General features: G+C 41.8%; 1 protein-coding gene and 1 long non-coding RNA gene across 4 annotated transcripts in view; one reads left to right on the top strand and one right to left on the bottom strand.

The window, feature by feature from the left end:
* Nucleotides 1-12,284, top strand: part of LOC309369668 — a 171,526-nt gene extending 159,242 nt beyond the window's left edge. The window contains exon 2 of the long non-coding RNA XR_014168242.1: nucleotides 11,473-12,284. This is a non-coding gene — a long non-coding RNA (uncharacterized lncRNA). The remainder of the gene's footprint in view (nucleotides 1-11,472) is intronic.
* The window catches only part of DZIP1L (DAZ interacting zinc finger protein 1 like), a 34,401-nt gene continuing 27,301 nt past the window's right edge, over nucleotides 11,764-18,863 (bottom strand). For 2 of the 3 annotated variants that reach the window (XM_081910377.1, XM_081910376.1), the window contains exons 12-16: nucleotides 17,975-18,167; nucleotides 17,506-17,728; nucleotides 16,509-16,711; nucleotides 15,298-15,437; nucleotides 12,403-13,531 (exon numbers count right to left, since the gene is read on the bottom strand). In XM_081910377.1, coding sequence (XP_081766503.1) covers nucleotides 13,355-13,531; nucleotides 15,298-15,437; nucleotides 16,509-16,711; nucleotides 17,506-17,728; nucleotides 17,975-18,167 — 936 coding nt within the window. In that variant the 3' untranslated portion in view covers nucleotides 12,403-13,354. Of the gene's footprint in view, nucleotides 13,532-15,297; nucleotides 15,438-16,508; nucleotides 16,712-17,505; nucleotides 17,729-17,974; nucleotides 18,168-18,863 lie in introns of all 3 variants that reach the window. The other variant, XR_014168182.1, reaches the window with a different exon arrangement.

Genomic DNA, 18,863 nt, shown 5'->3' with positions numbered 1-18,863 from the left:
CCATTTCACATTCAGAAATTGACCAGGGTGGCATTTGAATCTTATTTCAACAGCGGTGATAGGACAGCCTCCTCCATTACAAACAAGATTAGTAGATGAATGGCAGGCTGCACAGAACACACCGTTCTGTCCTCCTAGCTCCTCAACTCTGCCCCCCACCATCTGCTGACTGAGGCAGCTGTCTCACTCTAGCCAATGGTTGGGTTGGCCCTAAGAACATAAGAAGAGCCTGCTGGGTTAGGCCAATGGCTCATCTGGTCCAGCATCCTGTTCTCACAGTGGCCAACCAGATTCCTGGGACACCCAGAAGGAGGATTCGAGCACAAGAGCACTCTCCTCTCTTGTGGTTTCCAGCAACTGGTATTCAGAAGCCTTACGGCAGGCTTCCTCAACCTTGGCCCTTCAGATGTTTTTGGCCTACAACTTCCATGATCCCTAGCTAGCAGGACCAGTGGTCAGGGATGATGGGAATCGTAGTTTCAAAACATCTGGAGGGCTGAGGTTGAGGAAGCCTGCATTACTGCCTCCAGCTGTAAAAGCATAGCATAGCCACCATGACTAGTAACCTTCAGTGGCCTTCTCCTCCAGGGATTTGTTGAATATATATATATATATATATATATATATATATATATATATATATATATATATTTAAAAAGCTTTCTATGTTATTATTATTATTTATTGAATTTGTACGCTGCCCTATACCTGCAGGTCTCAAGGCGATTCACAACATAAATTCACAATACAGTGGTACCTCGGGTTAAGAACTTAATTTGTTCTGGAGGTCCGTTCTTAACCTGAAACTGTTCTTAACCTGAGGGACCACTTTAGCTAATGGGGCCTCCCGCTGCCGCCACATGATTTCTGTTCTCACACTGAAGCAAAGTTCTTAACCCGAGGTACTATTTCTGGGTTACCGGAGTCTGTAACCTGAAGCGTCTGTACCCTGAAGCGTCTGTAACCGGAGGTACCACTGTATAAAAGCACAAAATGAAAACAAGAAGAATCCAATAATCCCCACTGTCCACAACATATTTTTAAAGGGTATTGGATGTCAATCAGCCAAAGGCCTAGTTAAAGTTGTAGTCAGTGTTGGAGTTACAGGAGTTTTTTTCATACTGTAATAAGCTGCCTTGAGCACGTTTTAAACTGTGGAAAGGTGGCATATAAATATAATGTATGTATGTCTTTCGTGAGGGGCTATGTCAAAAGCTTTTTGAAAATCCAAGCAAACAATGTTTACTACATTCCCCATGTCCACAGGGCTCCAGAAGGTGAGTGGGACGGGACTTACTTTGCAGAAGTTGTGTTGACCCTGTGGCAGTCTTAGTGTGTTGCTCAGAGAAAAATGACTTCCCCATATTTGAGTTTTCCGCCTACCATTTGCATTTAGCATTCCTCCCCCTGCTCCCCTCATCTTCTGGTCAGAAAGAGGAACAATGGACTAGGGGTGTGTGTGTTTGTTTTACTTTCATCATTTATGATTTTTGGGAGCTCTGCCAGATTACACCAGCTGTGGATCAGACCCAAAGATTTCAAAAGGCAGTTTCCTGCATTCTTGTTTTTGTTTTCGTGCGTTATTGAATGGAGAATATGCTACAAGTCACACCACATATTAACATCTTCAATTTGCATGAAATGCGTTTTCACACCGAGTGCTGGCCTACCCCAGTCCCAGTGGCATGTGCCGGTAATAGGATTTCATTGTCTCGTGGCTGTTTTGGAATCTCATCTTTGCAGAAAGAAGGAAATTCATTTTGGATTAAGCTTTTGTTCCTTTCTATTTCTCTTGTGGGAAAGCTAAATTTGTTTTCTAATGCCATTACAAACAAATCTTTGTGTAAAGGAATTATCAGGGCACCTGTTTCTCCATTTAAACTCGATTAAAAGTAAGTTCCCTCCCTTCAGTGTGCACTTTTTTGACATTGTCTTCTATGGATTTACACATTTCTTTTTCCGTTATTCTCTTGAATTCTTTAATCTCTTTGCTTCCCTTCCTTTTCTCTGATGTGTTATAAATGCAGAGTACATGAAGAACATGGAATAATTGTTCAGTGTATTAATTCTAGCTTTTCATACAAGCAGTGGATCATAGGTAGTGTGCATTGAACTCAAATCCCAATTTTGCAACAAGGCAATTCGACTCATAAGAAAAACCAGATTCGGACACCAGAAGATATATAATACCAGGAGTAATTTTTTTACTGGGTGCTTCCAGACTGTTGTTATTTTCAGCTGAGATTCAATCATATACTGGGAAATTCAGGTTGTGCAAAGTAGATTCCCCCAAATATTGGACTTTTCGAGATAAGGAAAGTGACAGGATAATACACAGGTAAGTGTGGAATGAACACTTGCTTGGTGGTCATTGTCAACTTCCGTGTAAACAAATCTGAATTAATACTCAGTAAGTAGAGAATATCAGCAAACAAGTCAGGATGACTTTTTAATAAACAGGACATTTGAAAGGGATCATAGTCTAGGGCTGCTGAATTGCAACCTGGAGATTCCTAGGATTCCCTGATGCAGTAGGAAATAAGGAACATAGATTTCACCCCAGAACTTCCCTTTCCTGTTTCTGTCACCTTCTCCCTCTCTCACCTTAAATTTTTTATTCTTTATTGAAAGATAAAAAATACACAATTACAAGTGGACAGAGTAAGATAAAGCACTAAAAAGAAGAAAAGAAAGAAAAGAAATAGTACCCATATAGAAAACAAAACAGAACAAGAATTTTTATTTTTTTTTACAGAAATTGAGATCTAGGCATGCCACACCTCAAAAAGGAACAAGAGTAGACAACTGGAATGAGGAAAGTACCAGTGGAAGGAGCCATGGATGCCCTATTTTCCAGTTCATTGGGAAACCTTGAGGTACAACGTAGTATTCTGGGTTGCAATGTGGTGATCTTATAGCCACTCTTTTCTCTTGTGCAAAGCCTTCTCTCTAGGTTTGCCAGCCAATGCCATGGTCATCTCTCAAGGTTTGCTAGCACCCCTAAAAGAGGTGTGAGGGCAGGGGAGAGTTTGGGGAGCTGTGAGTTTGAAGAGCTGGCTGATGAGAAGCAGCCTTAGGAACCTGCAAGAGTTTCCTGTTGCCTTGGAGCAGGGGTGGGTGGGAAGTGATGCAAACAGCACTGGCTGTCAGCATCTATACTACCTCCCTGCTTCCAGCTGCTCTCCTTCTACATCTGCAAATCAAGAGTATGATATAAAAGAAGCGTCAGTCATCAACACTCTCCTGTCACAAAGAAACTGATGTTGTCTGTCTTCACCTGGAACTTGGAACTCTGGGAAGTGAGGGGCGACAAACAATACACATCTTTAGGCTTGAGTGGACTCTTGTCTTGCAGACAAGCACATGGTGAAGAGATTTCAGGTAGCTTGCCTGAGCCCTTAGCGCTCTTCAGCATTTGATGAGGTAACGGAGGAATTGACTTCAATCGTCACGAGCTGAAAAGCACTGTGGGGTAAAGGCTTCTCCTTGTGGACCTTTGCAGAGGCAAAGGGTAGGAAGGGAAATAAGGAATGTAGGGTTAGAGCAGCCATCAGCGATGAAACTGGGTCGCAGGGCACTTTACAGAATAGTGCAGTGGCAAGAGATTTAATTGCTTCAGCACTGCTGCGTGTGTGTTTTTTGCCTTGGCCCTCAGCATGTATGCTGCTGGAGGGTGAAAGGCTCAGACAGGCATGTTGCTGCCTTTATGTGAGGAAGGGAAGAAGCAGACAGAAAATACATGAGCAATTGCCAGAGGGAAATCCTTTGGATTCTGGGAAGGTTCCCCTCCCTCTTGGAACCTGCTTCAGAAGGCTTGCTTGAGGATAGGTCCAAGAATGACACCATCTGGGTACTACACATGGGGTGGCGGGGGGGGGGGGGAGGAATTCAGTTTTATTTGGAATTCAAAGCAAATTTACTTAATTCACATTTCCTGAAACAATCTGCGAACCAAAACATAGCTATTCTTCAAAATCTGCACTTGCCTGAATTTTGAGATGCTGTTCTCCAACCAAATGATCTGTTCAAAAACCTGCGTATTAAAGTATGCATTAAAATGCTTATATCAGTGAAAACAGCATAAAATAATGCATTTTATTAGGGGCAACGGCTTGCAAAAATGTGTACGTATCAGACACATTTCCAAACCGGAATGTGTGTATTATGAGAAACTTTGCACTAAAAGGCCTGCAAATTCCCCCCTTTAAAAAACAAGTTCATAAACTGATGTGAAAATGTTCAGAGTGGGTTAAGACTGGTGAAATATACTCGGAGTCGAGAGTGGATTTCAAGATCTTTATTCAGCTCATAGTGGTGAGGAGGAATGAAAGTTTTCCCCAAATATCTGCTTTATATACATTATTTACACAATGGGCTGCATGTGATTGGCTAATTCTGGGATTCTCCTGTAGGCTAATCAGGTTGTGGATTCACTTCCACCTGAAGCTGGATTGGGTGGCTCCTGTGGACCAATCATACTGCTGCATTGTTCTAGGACCAATCAGACTGCTGCATTTTGGATCCTATTGTTCTAGGACCAATCAGACTGCTGCATTTTGGATCCTATTCAACTCAGAACATAACTGGAAAAATGAGGTGACAAGAGAAACTGAAGATGACAGATTCATCAACGGCTAGGAGCTATAATGGCCATGTTCTCCCTCCACTGTCAGAGGCATTGTGCCTCAAATACCAGTTGCTGGGAATCTCTGGTGGACAGTGTGCTTCTCAATAATGCGTGCAGGAGCAGGGCCCTGTGATCAACAGGACTTTGCCGGACTGGGGCCTTCCTAAGTTTGTTCTGAAGAGGCAAGGTGCGGCCTCACAGTTGAGGCCGATTGATAACTCACAGCACCTGGTGGCAAGAGCTGGGAAGGGATAAAAGGTCAGCATTTCCCTTCAGCTCTTTGCCACAGCAACACGCTTCCTGCCTTGCTGCATTTGGTTTCTTGCTTCCTGATCCTTGAACCTTGGCTTCTTGACTCCCTGCTTCTTGATCCCTGGATGCCTGACTTCATGGCTCTTTGCTTCTTGATCCTCAGACCCTTGACTTTGTGACCCCTTGCTTTCCAACCCTTGGCTTCTTGACTCCTGGCTCTCTGACCCTCAGACTCTTGGCTTCCTGACTCCTGGCTTCTGGACCCCCGTTCCTGCTCCCACCCCGCCATCTTGTTCCCGGTCCTGACGTCCCCTGCCAGGACTTCGATTGCCTGTGAACTGGACCGTGACAGTGCTGTTGTGCTCATGTCCAGCTTGCAGGTTTCCCACAGGCATCTGTTTGGCCACTGTGAAAACATGATGTTGAACTCGATGGGCCACTGGCCCAATCCAGTAGGCTCCTCTTAAGTTCTTATATGAGTTGGACTGGGTCACATAGCAGACTCATGTGAGTTAAGCGAAAGTTTAGAGGAACATGGCACTTGAAAGTTAAATGGCATAGGAGCCTAGCAGGGAATGCCTGGTGCTTCCTGGGATTTTTTTAGAAACCAAAAAGAAAAAAAGAAAAGATTGTTAATTATACTGAGAGTGTAATTTGTGAGTTTGGACCCATTATGTCCAAAATTGGGTGAAGTCATGTTTCAGTCCACCATTTTGATTCAATAGGTTGCCTGGTGTTGAAGACTGCCACTCCCTCCCTCAGGAACCCTCATGCTGAGTTTGGTGATGATCTCTCAAGCCAAATCTATGTCAAAAAATGTGCAAAGTCATGCCAAAGTGACATTTCAGTCTGCCATATTGATTTAAAATGGTGCCTGGCGTTGACACATCAACATAGACCCACTTCCCCACCTCAGGAATCTTTGTGCCTAGTTCGGTGACAATATCTCAAGAGGCATCTGAACAAACAGAAAAGCAGCCAGACAAACCACTTTCCAATATATATAGCAGATACAATTATGCAGCCGTATTTTGATGCTGCACTTCAGTAAAGGTGTCAGTCTGACTATTTGCATTCATGCCTGTATTGTAGCTAACTATGAAACCCAGAAAGATTGATGCTTATTGAGTTGCATTCTTAGTCAAAACATATCTTGTTCATCAGCTGGCAGCAGAGATAGCCAGTGATAATATCTGGCTTTTTGCTCTAATCAACCATAGTGTAGCACGATCTCTTTAACATCTGTTATGTATTGTTTTCTGGCTTGGAAATTAGTGTTCGGAGGTGTCACGCTTATTTGTTTTGAGCTGAAGGGATGGATATTGCAACCCTTAGTGATGCTTAATTAATGCAGTACCACATTCCTTGGGAAATCTATACACCAAAGAGTGGCTTCTGGATGTAAAGGCAGCATCACTAACATTTGGGAGGTACATGCTATTTGTTGTATCAGATTCTCCCATTCGTGCCCTGGAAAATGGGCACATTATGCTTAAATATGGACTTTATTGTCTTCTTCTGTTTATCTAGGAACACAGTAGAAGCTGAGCTAATGGCTAATTAAACTTTATTCTTGATTAGGCCTGGGAGGCTGCACAGAATAGAAACTATCTTCTCCAACCTGGCCACATCTCTGAGTCAGTTCTCCAAGAGCTGGCCTACTGCATCATAGCTGTTTCTCTGAAAGGGGCAACATGGCAGATATTTAGCTGATAATGCATACATTACAATGATGATTATGACCTCTACATTAATTTGTGAAGCTCAAGTCCGCTTGGGGTAATCTTGTAAGGTACTAAACCTATCTGAAGAGAGATAAATGATGCATCGAAGCAAGAACAGAACATAAACAGATTTGTAGAAAAAGAGTGGCTTTGCCAATTCAAGCTTGTGAGCACGTTTAAAATACAGCTAGGTCATTCTTTTTCTCAATTCTGACTGAAGCTGATTTCAGGAAAAAACCATATCAAAATGCAATATCACATAAGAAATGACAATATTCCACCTGTTCCACCTGGCCTTTGGTCAGGGCGCAGCCTGACTCCCTCCTTTTGGCAATCTTTACAAAACTTTAGTTTATGATTGCCATCAATTTTGATTTTAATTCATTTTTATAATGTTTTATAATGTTGTACTGTTTTAGTGTTGTTAGCCGCCCTGAGCCCGGCTTCGGCTGGGGAGGGCGGGATATAAATAAAACTTATTATTATTATTATTATTAATATAGATACAGGGGGGATATGGCTTGTGCCTGACATTGTATGTGCACTGCTTTTCAAACCAGTGGTGGAAGAGCATTGAATACAGAGCAAACAGGGGTGTGTACACAGCCTTACTCTGAAACCAGATACAGTGGTACCTCAGGTTAAGAACTTAATTCATTCCGGAGGTCCGTTCTTAACCTGAAACTATTCTTAACCTGAAGCACCACTTTAGCTAATGGGGTCTCCTGCTGCTGCTGCGCCGCTGGAGCAAGATTTCTGTTCTCATCCTGAAGCAAAGTTCTTAACCCGAGGTACTATTTCTGGGTTAGTGGAGTCTGTAACCTGAAGCATCTGTAACCTGAAGTGTCTGGTACCCGAGGTACCACTGTACATCCAAGAAATGAAGTAACTCAAGTAGAGGCAGGATGCAGTCCTTGCACCTTAACAATTGATTTTGCTATGAAAGATCTGGTTAGATTGTAGCAGTGGCAGACTTTGGGCTTTTAAATTTCAGCGGCGCCCTTTGCAATGCCAAAATTTGGCGCACCCCCCCCTTCTCCCCTTCTGTCATTTGTCATTGTTGCAACACCCGCTGTGGTCCCCTGGCAGCTCAGTGCAGGTGGACCGGTCGTGCTCCCCTACATCCACTTCTGGATTGACATGAATTCTTCCTAACAACTGGCTAAGCGACAGAGCTGTTTTGGAATATTAGGGCTTATCACTTCCTCTTGTACCACACTGCTTTCCCCTGGAGTGAACCACTCTTTAGCTCTCATTCGGAGCACATAGCAGCTCAGGTTTTCTCTTTAGTTTGCTCCCATTTAGCACTAAAGAGTGGGTTTTCCCTGGGAAAGGTGTGGGGCAAGGGGAAATCTGCTCAGACGTGTGTTATCTAGGCACGGGACAAGCGGAAGTGTGGCTCAGCGCTTAAAGAACATTCAACCTGTTCAGAACTGGAAGTTTAAAAAACCTGCTGCCACATTAGTCCTTGGAATTGATGAGGCTCTGTTCTGTTGCTGGAGAAAAGATCAGCAACACTTTTAGCCCATTGTTAGACCGATTCTGACTGTGTATGACAATGGCATGCTTGAGTACTGTTGCTTGTGAGTACTGCTCCCCCCTTTTTGTAAAAAATGAGGTGCCGGCACTCATACTTGATAAAGTGCCATGGATGCCAGCACAAAATGGCTGCCATGGACATCAAAATAATAACAATAACAATAGTAGTAATAATAATAATAATAATTAATAATTTGAGGTGACAGTATTCTGCACCACTGAGTACCTCTACAAAAAGCACTGTTTGTGTATCTGAAGAAGTGTGCATGCACACGAAAGCTCATACCAAGAACTAACTTAGTTGGTCTTTAAGGTGCTACTGGAAGGAATTTTTTTTGTTTTCACTGTTTGTGAGTAAATGTAAATGGGTCTGTATATATGGAAAGGGAAGTGTGTATATATGGAAAGGGAAGTTTGGGAGATACTGAAGGTGAAATGGACCCATGAGGCAATACACATAAATAATGTATCTGTGTGCTGTATTTGTGTACAAATTTTTTACATTAGGAACATAGGGTGCTGCTGTATACTGAGCCAGACCATTTGTCCATCTGGTTCATTGTTGTTCACACTGACGGGCAGCAGATGCCAGGGACCTGAACCTGAGACCTTCTTCATAGAAAGCAGATACTATACCACTGAACTATGTGGTCCTTCCTTCCAGATTATTTTCTATTGCTTACTGTGTAGCACTTCCTCCCTTGCCTCATCCACAGCTTCTCTTCAGGCCATATGTATCTTATTAACATGCTCCTCTTATTAACCGTGGGTCTTTCTGTTCACTGAAATAGCTATAAGCTCACACACATCCCTGGTGTGAAATTTCTGCTAGAATAATATTGGAAATGGCCAAATACTTGTTACAGTTTCTTCCTGCATATAGAAACTACACAGCTACATGGGCACATTGGGCACATTTTCTGTTGCACATCAAAATAGTTAAAAAGCACCACCGTGTGGCTAAAGTTGAAGATGCCTTTTCTTAATCCTTATAATATGTGGCAGTGTCATGAAGCCACCTTAGAAATACATATAGTCTAATACTATATAAAACTGTATAAAATCCAGTCAGTTTGCATAGATGGATGGTATAAAATAGATCCAATGTTCTTCTATATGGTGGGGTTTTTAGTATTCCTGTAAAGCTTTGTCACAGTTTTGATCTAAAGATTATACAAATCAGGGATGTGGAACTTCAGGTTTGATGAATTGTGATAATGCCTCTTCCTTGTCTTGGAGGGAGGATTGAAGTGGCTGTGTGGGGTGGGTGTCGAAACTAACCTACTATAAAGGTAAAGGGACCCCTGACCATTAGGTCCAGTCGTAGCCGACTCTGGGGTTGCGGTGCTCATCTCACTTTATTGGCCAAGGGAGCCAGCGTACAGCTTCCGGGTCATGTGGCCAGCATGACTAAGTCACTTCTGGCGAACCAGAGCAGCACACAGAAACGCTCTTTACGTTCCCACCAGAGCAGTACCTATTTATCTACATGCACTTTGAACTGCTAGGTTGACAGGTGCAGGGACCAAGCAACAGGAGCTCACCCCGTCACGGGGATTCGAACCGCCGACCTTCTGATTGGCAAGTCCTAGCCTCTGTGGTTTTACCCACAGCGCCACCCGCGTCCCTTAACCTACTATATAATGGCTTTTATTCATTTGTTTCATTTGTCCACTTTTATTTATTTTATTTTTTATTTACTTCATAAAATTTATAGGACGCTTGATTGTAAAAATACACACACACAATCTGGCTCCACCCACCTCTGACCTGTGGCCCCTGTAAAGTTATATAGAAGGGGATGTGGCCCTCAGGTTGTTGTTGTTTTAAAAAAGCTTCCAATGCCCAGCCATAAATGTGATTTTCAGCTTTTAAAAAATGATCCTGTGCACAGTCCTGACTGCCTCATAAATGAATCTACTGGACTGCAGAGTCTGAAGTGGATGATTGATCCGATCCAGATCATGATATGCCTAGATCAAGTCAGGCGAGTCCACTTTGGACTCCGAACAGGGCGACTCTTCCGCCATTCCAGAGCAGACCAGTTAAAATGAATAGACTTTGATTTCTTTGGGAGTACTTTCAGTATGACTTAGTTGGATATCTCTCACAGTTGCACTTTCTTATAGATAATATTAATTAATATACTATTTGTAATAGTGCTCCATATTCAGATATGATTCCGAATAGAATGGTAATTAAACATGACCTTGGGCTTGATCAGATTCACATTTAATTCATCTTAGTCTTTTCCATGGCACGTCCATAATTAACTGTGTTTTTGGCACAGTACTCTTTCTGCAGTTGTGGCTGTGCTCAGTGTACACCAGAAGGAAGAAAGAGTTTAATACTTATGTGCATGCTTCCCCTGCCCATAGATTTAGCACCATACTAAAGAGGGCAAACCTTCTTGCAGTAACCAAACCTTCAGAAGGAGTGCACAATTGCAGAGGTTTCTCTATTGTAGGTGATCAGTTATGAGACACACACCTTCCCCACGCCTTCTGCATATTTTCCAGTTCTTTGTTTAACCATTTGATGAAAAATTCAAAATAGAGGTGAGCCTTTGTTTTACAAGAAATGAAAACATTAACTGAATGGGGTCCATTCAGTTCAATATCCATTCATTCTGAATGAATGGGTATGCTTTTTGTTGCTCACATACACATTCATTCAGGGACTGACCTTCCTCTTTGCGTGGATTTGCAAAGATTTGGAATGTTTTTAAAAAGCATTGTACATATATTCTGTAATACAGGAGAAAAGAAATAAATATATTCATCCGGAGACTATTTCATCATGAAAACTGTCAAGATCATACCTTACTTTAGGATGCGTTCAGAATAAGAACATACCATACATGCAGTTGAGTTGACTTCTGTTTTTTTTTAACTTTGCCATTTCCCTCTACTAAAAATTGTTTCAAATTCAAATATTAAGCACACAAACATGCAACCAGAGTTTACATAACAAACAAACAAAGGTTGCATGAGAAACTTTTATTTCTGGAGATGCCCCTCCTTTTCTAAAATTAGAAAACCCAACCAATAACATCTGAACTTATAAACATTCATATCTGTACTTCGAAGCTAAACATTTGTTGTTTAGGAGTCACTCACAAATCATGATTATTGTGCTGTTATACTTGTGCAAATATTATAGTTATACATACAGGTGATTCATTCCAGGGATAGAGCCTAAAGCCCAAAACATGTAGAGTTAAATCACTTTGAGTTCTATGGCAGGTGGAAGTTAAATGTATGGTATGTAAGTTGCAAGCTAGAGGTAAAGGACCCCTGACCATTAGGGCCAGTCGTGGCCGACTCTGAGGTTGTGGCACTCATCTCGCTTTACAGGCCGAGGGAGCCGGCGTACAGCTTCCAGGTCATGTGGCCAGCATGACTAAGCCGCTTCTGGCAAACCAGAGCAGTGCACGGAAACGCCATTTACCTTCCCACCTATTTATCTACTTGCACATTGTCATGCTTTCAAACTGCTAGGTTGGCAGGAGCAGGGACCGAGCAACGGGAGCTCACCCCGTCGTGGGGATTCGAACCGCTGACGTTCTGATCAGCAAGTCCTAGGCTCTGGTTTAACCCACAGCGCCACCCTCTACCTCTATCTTAATGGTAAATTATTTTTACGTTTTAAAAATGTGTGGGGTCAGATGGATTCCACATCCCATTTCTGTAGGTTGTGTACTTTACATTGAGGATTATTGCTGACCGCGATCATTTTTATGCAACTGTATTGTCTTACTGGAAAAAGGAAGATCTCAATAAATACTATCTTCAAGCTTGCAAATGTCATCATGATGCTTAATAACTTTTGCCAGGTATTTTATGCATCTGCCTTCTTGAGATGCATGCAGGGTGGTTACTTGAAAAAGAGACAGCACATATGGTCACATATATCCTGAGAAATCTGGGAATGAGCAAATGGGACTTCTATAAAGCAAATGCTTCAAAATTATTATTTTTAATGAAAGGGTTTTTTAATATAAAAAGAAAGGGCAGAAGGGGATATGGACCCCTTATGATCATCCTCAGTTTTGCTCTTGTGTAACTTCTTTTTGGGCGGGTTTATAGGATGCCTCATTTTTACCTACTCCATTTGTTCTCCTGAATACTCTTTTTTAAAAATCTACTCTAGTAACAAGTGCCATTTGCAGCATCTCAAAAAACAAAGCAAAAACGTATGTTTCTTGAGTTGTGGTGCCATCAAGTGGTCAGATCTATCCAGCAACTTTTTATTTAACTGTGTTTCTAGAACTCAAATATGTTATAATTATGAGCCACAGCAGATGAGGTACCTCACATTTCTTTAAATTCATATTAAAAACAGCAATTGGGAAAGGGGGGCAAATGAGATGGGAGGTGGGTTTACTCTTTCTCCAACATTGTCATTCCAATCTAAATTGCCAGCCATAACTGGTTTTTCCCCCCTGTTTGGGGGGAAAACATGTCTTTCCATTGGATCATGTTATCTCCGACAACTAGTCTAAGCGGAACAAGTTTCTATAGAAAAATACCCCAAATAGAAAAATAGTCTTTAAAATTATGAAAGCGTTTTTAGTGTGAAAAGCATTCAATATAGATTTTAAAAAAACTTATTTACACTCATATATATTGTGCAAAAACACACGGGGTAAAGAGCAAGGAGAAATGTTGCTATGCATTCAGTAGACATGTGGCCTTGAATGCCTTAAGTCTAGCTATACTTGAAGCAATAATGATGCTCCTGTGCTGGGATTATTGCACTTTAGAGACTACAGCTGGGGGCTCATATGCTCCTCCATAGAAAAAAAGAGCAGGGAGCTTCCTCTTGTTAGTTCAGCATCAAGTGGAGATGTGCTCCCTTCATCAAAAGGTGAACCTCACTCCCTTCAAACTCCTCCCTCAATGAAATGCCGGGGCTACAAAGTTAGGGCTGATATTTCTTCTCAGTCCTACAAGTTATTGTTTCAAAGCTTTTGTTACCTGAGACTTCCAGTGAAAGAGTACTTTATCTCATTATCTTTTTTTTTTACTAAGGAGGAAAACATTCAAGCAAAACAACTTCACACTTGAGTCAAAAAATATGATCCTGAGTATGGTAGTTATTCGCATTCTCTCTCTCTGAAAGTTCAGCATCCTTTTTGTTGACTTGCCCCAGGAACTGTTCCATCTCAAATGGAGCCTGTTGTTTCACACAGCTCAGCTCAATGCAAAGATTACCAGGCGCCAGCCCTTGTGCTGCCAGAACCCCAGAGGCTGGTGCCCCGAGAATCAGCTGAATCCCCGCTGCTCCTTGCGGTTGGTGGCTTCTTCAGCTTGCTGTTGGTCTCCAGGTGTGGGGTGACTTCCTCTAAGGAAGAAATCTCCAAGTCACTGTCCTCCTCCTCAACGAACTGCAGCAAGGGAGAAGAGAAAACAGATAGGAGAGCAAGCAGCAGATGGCAAAGACTGGCCACACTCTCTTATCTCTGCAATGGCTCAAATCCTCCTCCTTAAAAATCACCCTAAATCAGTGAAGAAGATACTTCTCGGGGAAGGCACACCCCACCAGGGTTGTATAACAATAACAATAACAATAATAAATGTTATTTATACCCTGCCCTCCCCGGCCAAAGCTAACACCAATAAAATCACAGTAAAAACCATAATGGGGAAAAAAACCCCAATTTAAAATACTGGTTAAAATGCAATTTAAAATGCAGCCTCATTTTAAAAGTAGTCTATAAATCAAGACCATAAGGGGAGGGAAACATAAGGGTCAGACTGAGTCCAAACCAAAGGCCAGGCAGAACAGCTCTGCCTTGCAGGCCCTGCAGATAGATGTCAAGTCCAGCAGGGCCCTAGTCTCTTGTGACAGAGCGTTCCACCAGGTTGGGGCCAGTTCTGAAAAGGCCCTGGCCCTAGTTGAGACCAATCTAACCACCTTGCGACCTGGGACCTCCAAAATGTTGTCATTTGTGGACCTTAAGGTCCTCCGCGGGGCATACCAGGAGAGGCCGTCCCATAGGTACGTGGGTCCTAGGCCATGTAGTGGTTACAGTGCTGGGAGACCAGGATTCAAGTATCTGCTTGGCCATGACACTCCCTGGGTGGCCTAGGGCCAATCACAGTCTCTCAGCCTAACCTATTTCATGTACATCACCTTGAGCTCATTGGAGGAAAGGTAGGATATAAATGCAACGAATAAGTAAATAATTCTGAATTCAGAGCTGTAGATTCAAGTTTCCCATTCTATGCCCAGTACCAGTTTTGCCACCTACTACCCATGAGTCAGTATACAACTGGGTTTTCAAGTGGTTGGGTGCTTTGCACTATCACAGTTAATGGGTTCTGCACAAGAGCACCTCTTTCCATGTGTCTTGAGCAGGAGAACCACCTGATGGATTGCACCCTGTTAGTTGAGTCCCTGACAGCTGCAATCCTAAACACGCTCATGAGCAAGCCTCATAGAACACGGAGGCATTTATGTTTGAGTAAATATGCATAGTATAATGCATAGTATACCTGAAGGAGCGTCTCCACCCCCATCATTCTGCCCGGACGCTGAGGTCCAGCGCCGAGGGCCTTCTGGCGGTTCCCTCATTGCGAGAAGCAAAGCTACAGGGAACCAGGCAGAGGGACTTCTCGGTAGTGGCGCCCACCCTGTGGAGCGCCCTTCCAGCAGATGTCAAAGCGATAAATAACTACCTGACATTCTGAAGACATCTTAAGGCAGCCCTGTTCAGGGAAGTTTTTAACGTGTGATATTTTACTGTATTTCTGGTTTTTATGGAAGCCGCCCAGAGTGGCTGGGGAGGCCCAGCCAGATGGCCGGGGTATAAATAAATAAATAAATAATAATAATAATAATAATAATAATAATAATAATAATAATAATTCGGGAAGAACTGATGAATGAAAAGCAAAGGTAGCTGTGTTGGCCCAACAGAGGGGTTTGAAATCCAAAATGCACAGTAGGACAATATTTTTATTAGGTCATCAAGCATAAAATGAAGTAGGGATGAGCAAGCTTTCAAGCTCTCCAGAATTCTTCATCATGCTGAATGAATTGTCCGGAGCAAAAACTGGAATGATGTTCCATAAGAATGGAATAGAATTCGGCAGAGAAAGGGAGATACCACCTGCCTGATTTCCTAAACTAATGTGTATTGTATAGTACCTGGATTTTTTTAGTAGTTGGGGCAGGTTTAGGAGCTTCTTTGGTAGGGATGGGAAAGAGTTTAACTCCACCAGCAGGCTTTTTCCCAGATGCACTCAGTGTCCTCTCCAGATTTTTAGCCATTGACTGCACCACTGTTTCTACAAGAAGCAAAGAATTGTTGTTATTCATTAAACTTGCTAGTCATTCATTACTCAAGTTGTGCATTACTCAGGTCTCCAAGTGACTTGCAGCACATCTAAAATATAAAGAGTGGTATTATACTAACAAGTCCCATCAGTGCAAGATTTTTCACTTGTGTAATGGGAGTATCCCCCTCTCCTCCCTTGCATGTGTCCTGCACTTTCCCCAAATCTATTCCAGGGGAAACCCTGATAACAGATTTAGTGGGTGCAAAGAAAGAGAAGGAGACAATGTTCTGATGAGCAAGCAAAACTCCCTGGGATGGTGGAATAGTTACCTTAGTGCCATGCTGGATTCCACCCAAATACATTACACCATTAACAAATTCAAACAAAACACCTACAATTCATATACATATTAAGAATCAGGATCCGAGTCTAGACATCAGATTTAAACAGCAAAGTTGTTCATAATAAATGGCTTCTTAGAAGGTTATGGCTGACCTAAGAAACTGTATAATTCTAATGAAAGCTGTCCGAATGACAGTGTGTCTGACTGGAGAGCTGGTCCAGGAAAACCTATGGCAATAAGTATCTAGCACACGAACCCTTGCCACTGCGTAACAAAAGCATCCGTGCACAGTGATAGCACAGCAGTTGTGCATCCTCTCAGGTCACAGATTGTTGGCATACAAATACTGCCCTTGAATGGGCTGCAGCACATGGAAAACGTTTTTTAAATGCTATGCCAGCCATGTGGAACAACTACATAGGTAAGAGCTTTCTAGCCTACCCTGTTGCATTATAACTAGAGAAGCCTGAAGAATTTGAGCCTCACAAATTCTTGTATGAAATGTCCTGATCTGCACTTATCAGATCAAACTGCATATCAAAACGACATAGCCAACACATTTTGCACTTCTTTCAACACTGCAACAAAATCCTGGTAGTTGAAAAGCACCAAATATGGATTTAAATGCACATTTTCAGAGAACATATGCATTTAAATAAGCATTAAAATACACAGTTCAATGCATATTAAGATGTGCATTAATATATATTAAAACATGCACACACACACACACACACCCGAACGAGTCTCTGCTGCTGTTGCAAGGACCCTTCCCATACTGCCTTTCCCCTCAGACAATTCTATGTCAGATGAATCCCAGTCACTCTCTTCATTCTGCGCTGCTCTGGGAGGGTCTGGTTCTGTCTTGTGGGGTGTAAACTTTGGAGATGTAAAGTTTGATTCCTCTTCAGACTCTTCTTCAGAGCTGAAAGGCGAAGTGCTGGAGAATGGAAACAGAGCAGAGTGGGAAACAGAAACAAAGGATGGAGAAGAATTTCATTTGGTGTATTTTTAAGCATCCTGATCTCCTTCAGTACACTTCCAGGCTAATATATTTATCAGAATGTAATTCTGGACTTCTCCAAATTTTGGGATGATTTCTTAGCTCAATGCGCACACGCACACACACACACACACAAAACAAAAACCCCACAAAATGTGTTTAAGGGTATGTATGTATTTTAGGATGAAATAAGGTTAGAAATGCACATATTGAGGAAAAATGTACGGTATATTTTGTGATAAAAATACATACTGATGTACATATTTATACATGAATTTAAAATATGAATTTTTTTTTTTAAAAAAAAAACATCTACACTACAGATTAATGCAGAATCGAGACAGGACAGGACAGATCTATGAAGAAACACATGTGAAACTGACATGGGTAAAAATGAAAATCCCCAACTCTGCCTACAGAGTTTTGGAGCAACATCCAACTGAGACACTTTTGAGAGATTCCCAGGGTACTTTGCAAATCTTAGCCAATTAAAAAGGTCTGCTGGAAATAGCTGTTTTAGGACAAGGAGCAACACTCTCACACGCAAAATTAAGATTAAAAGTTAAGCCGCACTTTTCTTCATGAAATTAAAAGCTTGCAAAAATGTTTGTAAAATGCCTAAAACATAATGACAACACTTCAGATTACATCATCCGTTTTCATACACAATAACCAAGACAATTCAGCATAAAAACAGGGAAATGGAAGTTTAACCCAGAACTTTAACCCACCTGGGATGATGGGCAGCAGAGTATTGAAGAGATGGTGTGCTGCTCCTCACTTGCTTTGGAGAAGGCATCCTGGGGGTCTCCACTGAACTGGCCTTGGAGTTCACTTTGCTCCGAGGGGCTGGCTTGGGCATTTCTGAGGCATAAGGCTTGAATTCAACTTGTTGCATTATGGGCTTAGAAGACACAACCTGGATCGGAGACTGTGGGCTCCTTTGGCTTTTACCTGAAAGAGATGATTGGAAACATCTGGAGGAAAACAAATTGACCAGTATCTGATCCAGGTAAATAATACACACACCCCAAATAAAATAAAAGCAATGTGCTGAAAATCAGTATCCTAAATTAAGAATATCATAGAGAAACTTTAAGCAACATTGCCTTCCAGATATTTTGGACTATGATTTTGGGCTGATAGGAGTTGTAGTCTGGAGGGCTTCAGGTTGACAAAGGCTGTCACAAAGCCTCTTACCTGAGGTTCCTGAGAGTGGCAGCGAGAGATCGCTTTCATCCTTCTGACCCCTTCTGACTTTCCTTTTCACTTCTTGCTCAATTTTGTCTCTTAAGGTGAGGAGCTGTGGAAATTTTTTGGCCTTCTGCTGTTGTTGGGTTTTTATCACGTCTCTCAAATGTTTATAGGTTTGAGCAGGGATACCTTTTGAACCCTATAAGAAAAACAATTAGGAAGGTATATTTAAATGCCTTTTTCATTTCATTATATATCATTTCCCAGAAATATATATCACTTCCCTTCCTGAAGAAACCAGAGGCCTTTCTCTTGGGTATTGTCGGCCAATTGGTGCCAAAGAAGGATAGAACATTCTTTATGTTATTCAGCAGCAGCAAGAATACTCATCGCAAAGTACTGGAAGACACAAGATCTACCCACCTTGGAAGAATGGCAGATGAAGGTGATAGACTATATGGGACTGGCAGAAATGACTGGCAGAATCCGAGACCGGGGAAGAGAGACAGCGGAAGAAGATTGGAAGAAATTTAAGGACTATCTTAGGAAACATTGCAAAATTAATGAATGTTAGAATGACGTTGGTTTAGAAGTTATGTGGTTTCCAGCTGTAATGGTTGAGTAAAAAGAAAAGAAAGGCCAAAAATTAAATGAAAAATAAGGGAGAGGATTTGCTGAATTAATAATTAGAAATTGGAATACAGAAAGGGGAGGTATGAGGAAGTCGGGGAAGTAAGTTATAAGAAAATAAGGGGTTGAAACTATACTTGTTTTTGTTTGTGTTTGTTTGTATTGTTGTCTTGTTTTGTTTTTATATAATTTTTGAAACTTTAATAAATATCTTTAAAAAAGAAAGAAAGAAAAACAATTAGGAATAATGCAGATTGCATCACTG

The sequence above is a fragment of the Podarcis melisellensis genome, assembly GCF_964234715.1.
Source record: "Podarcis melisellensis genome assembly, chromosome: 5".
Lineage (NCBI taxonomy): Eukaryota > Metazoa > Chordata > Lepidosauria > Squamata > Lacertidae > Podarcis > Podarcis melisellensis.
This window is presented reverse-complemented; position numbering and strand designations above follow the sequence as displayed.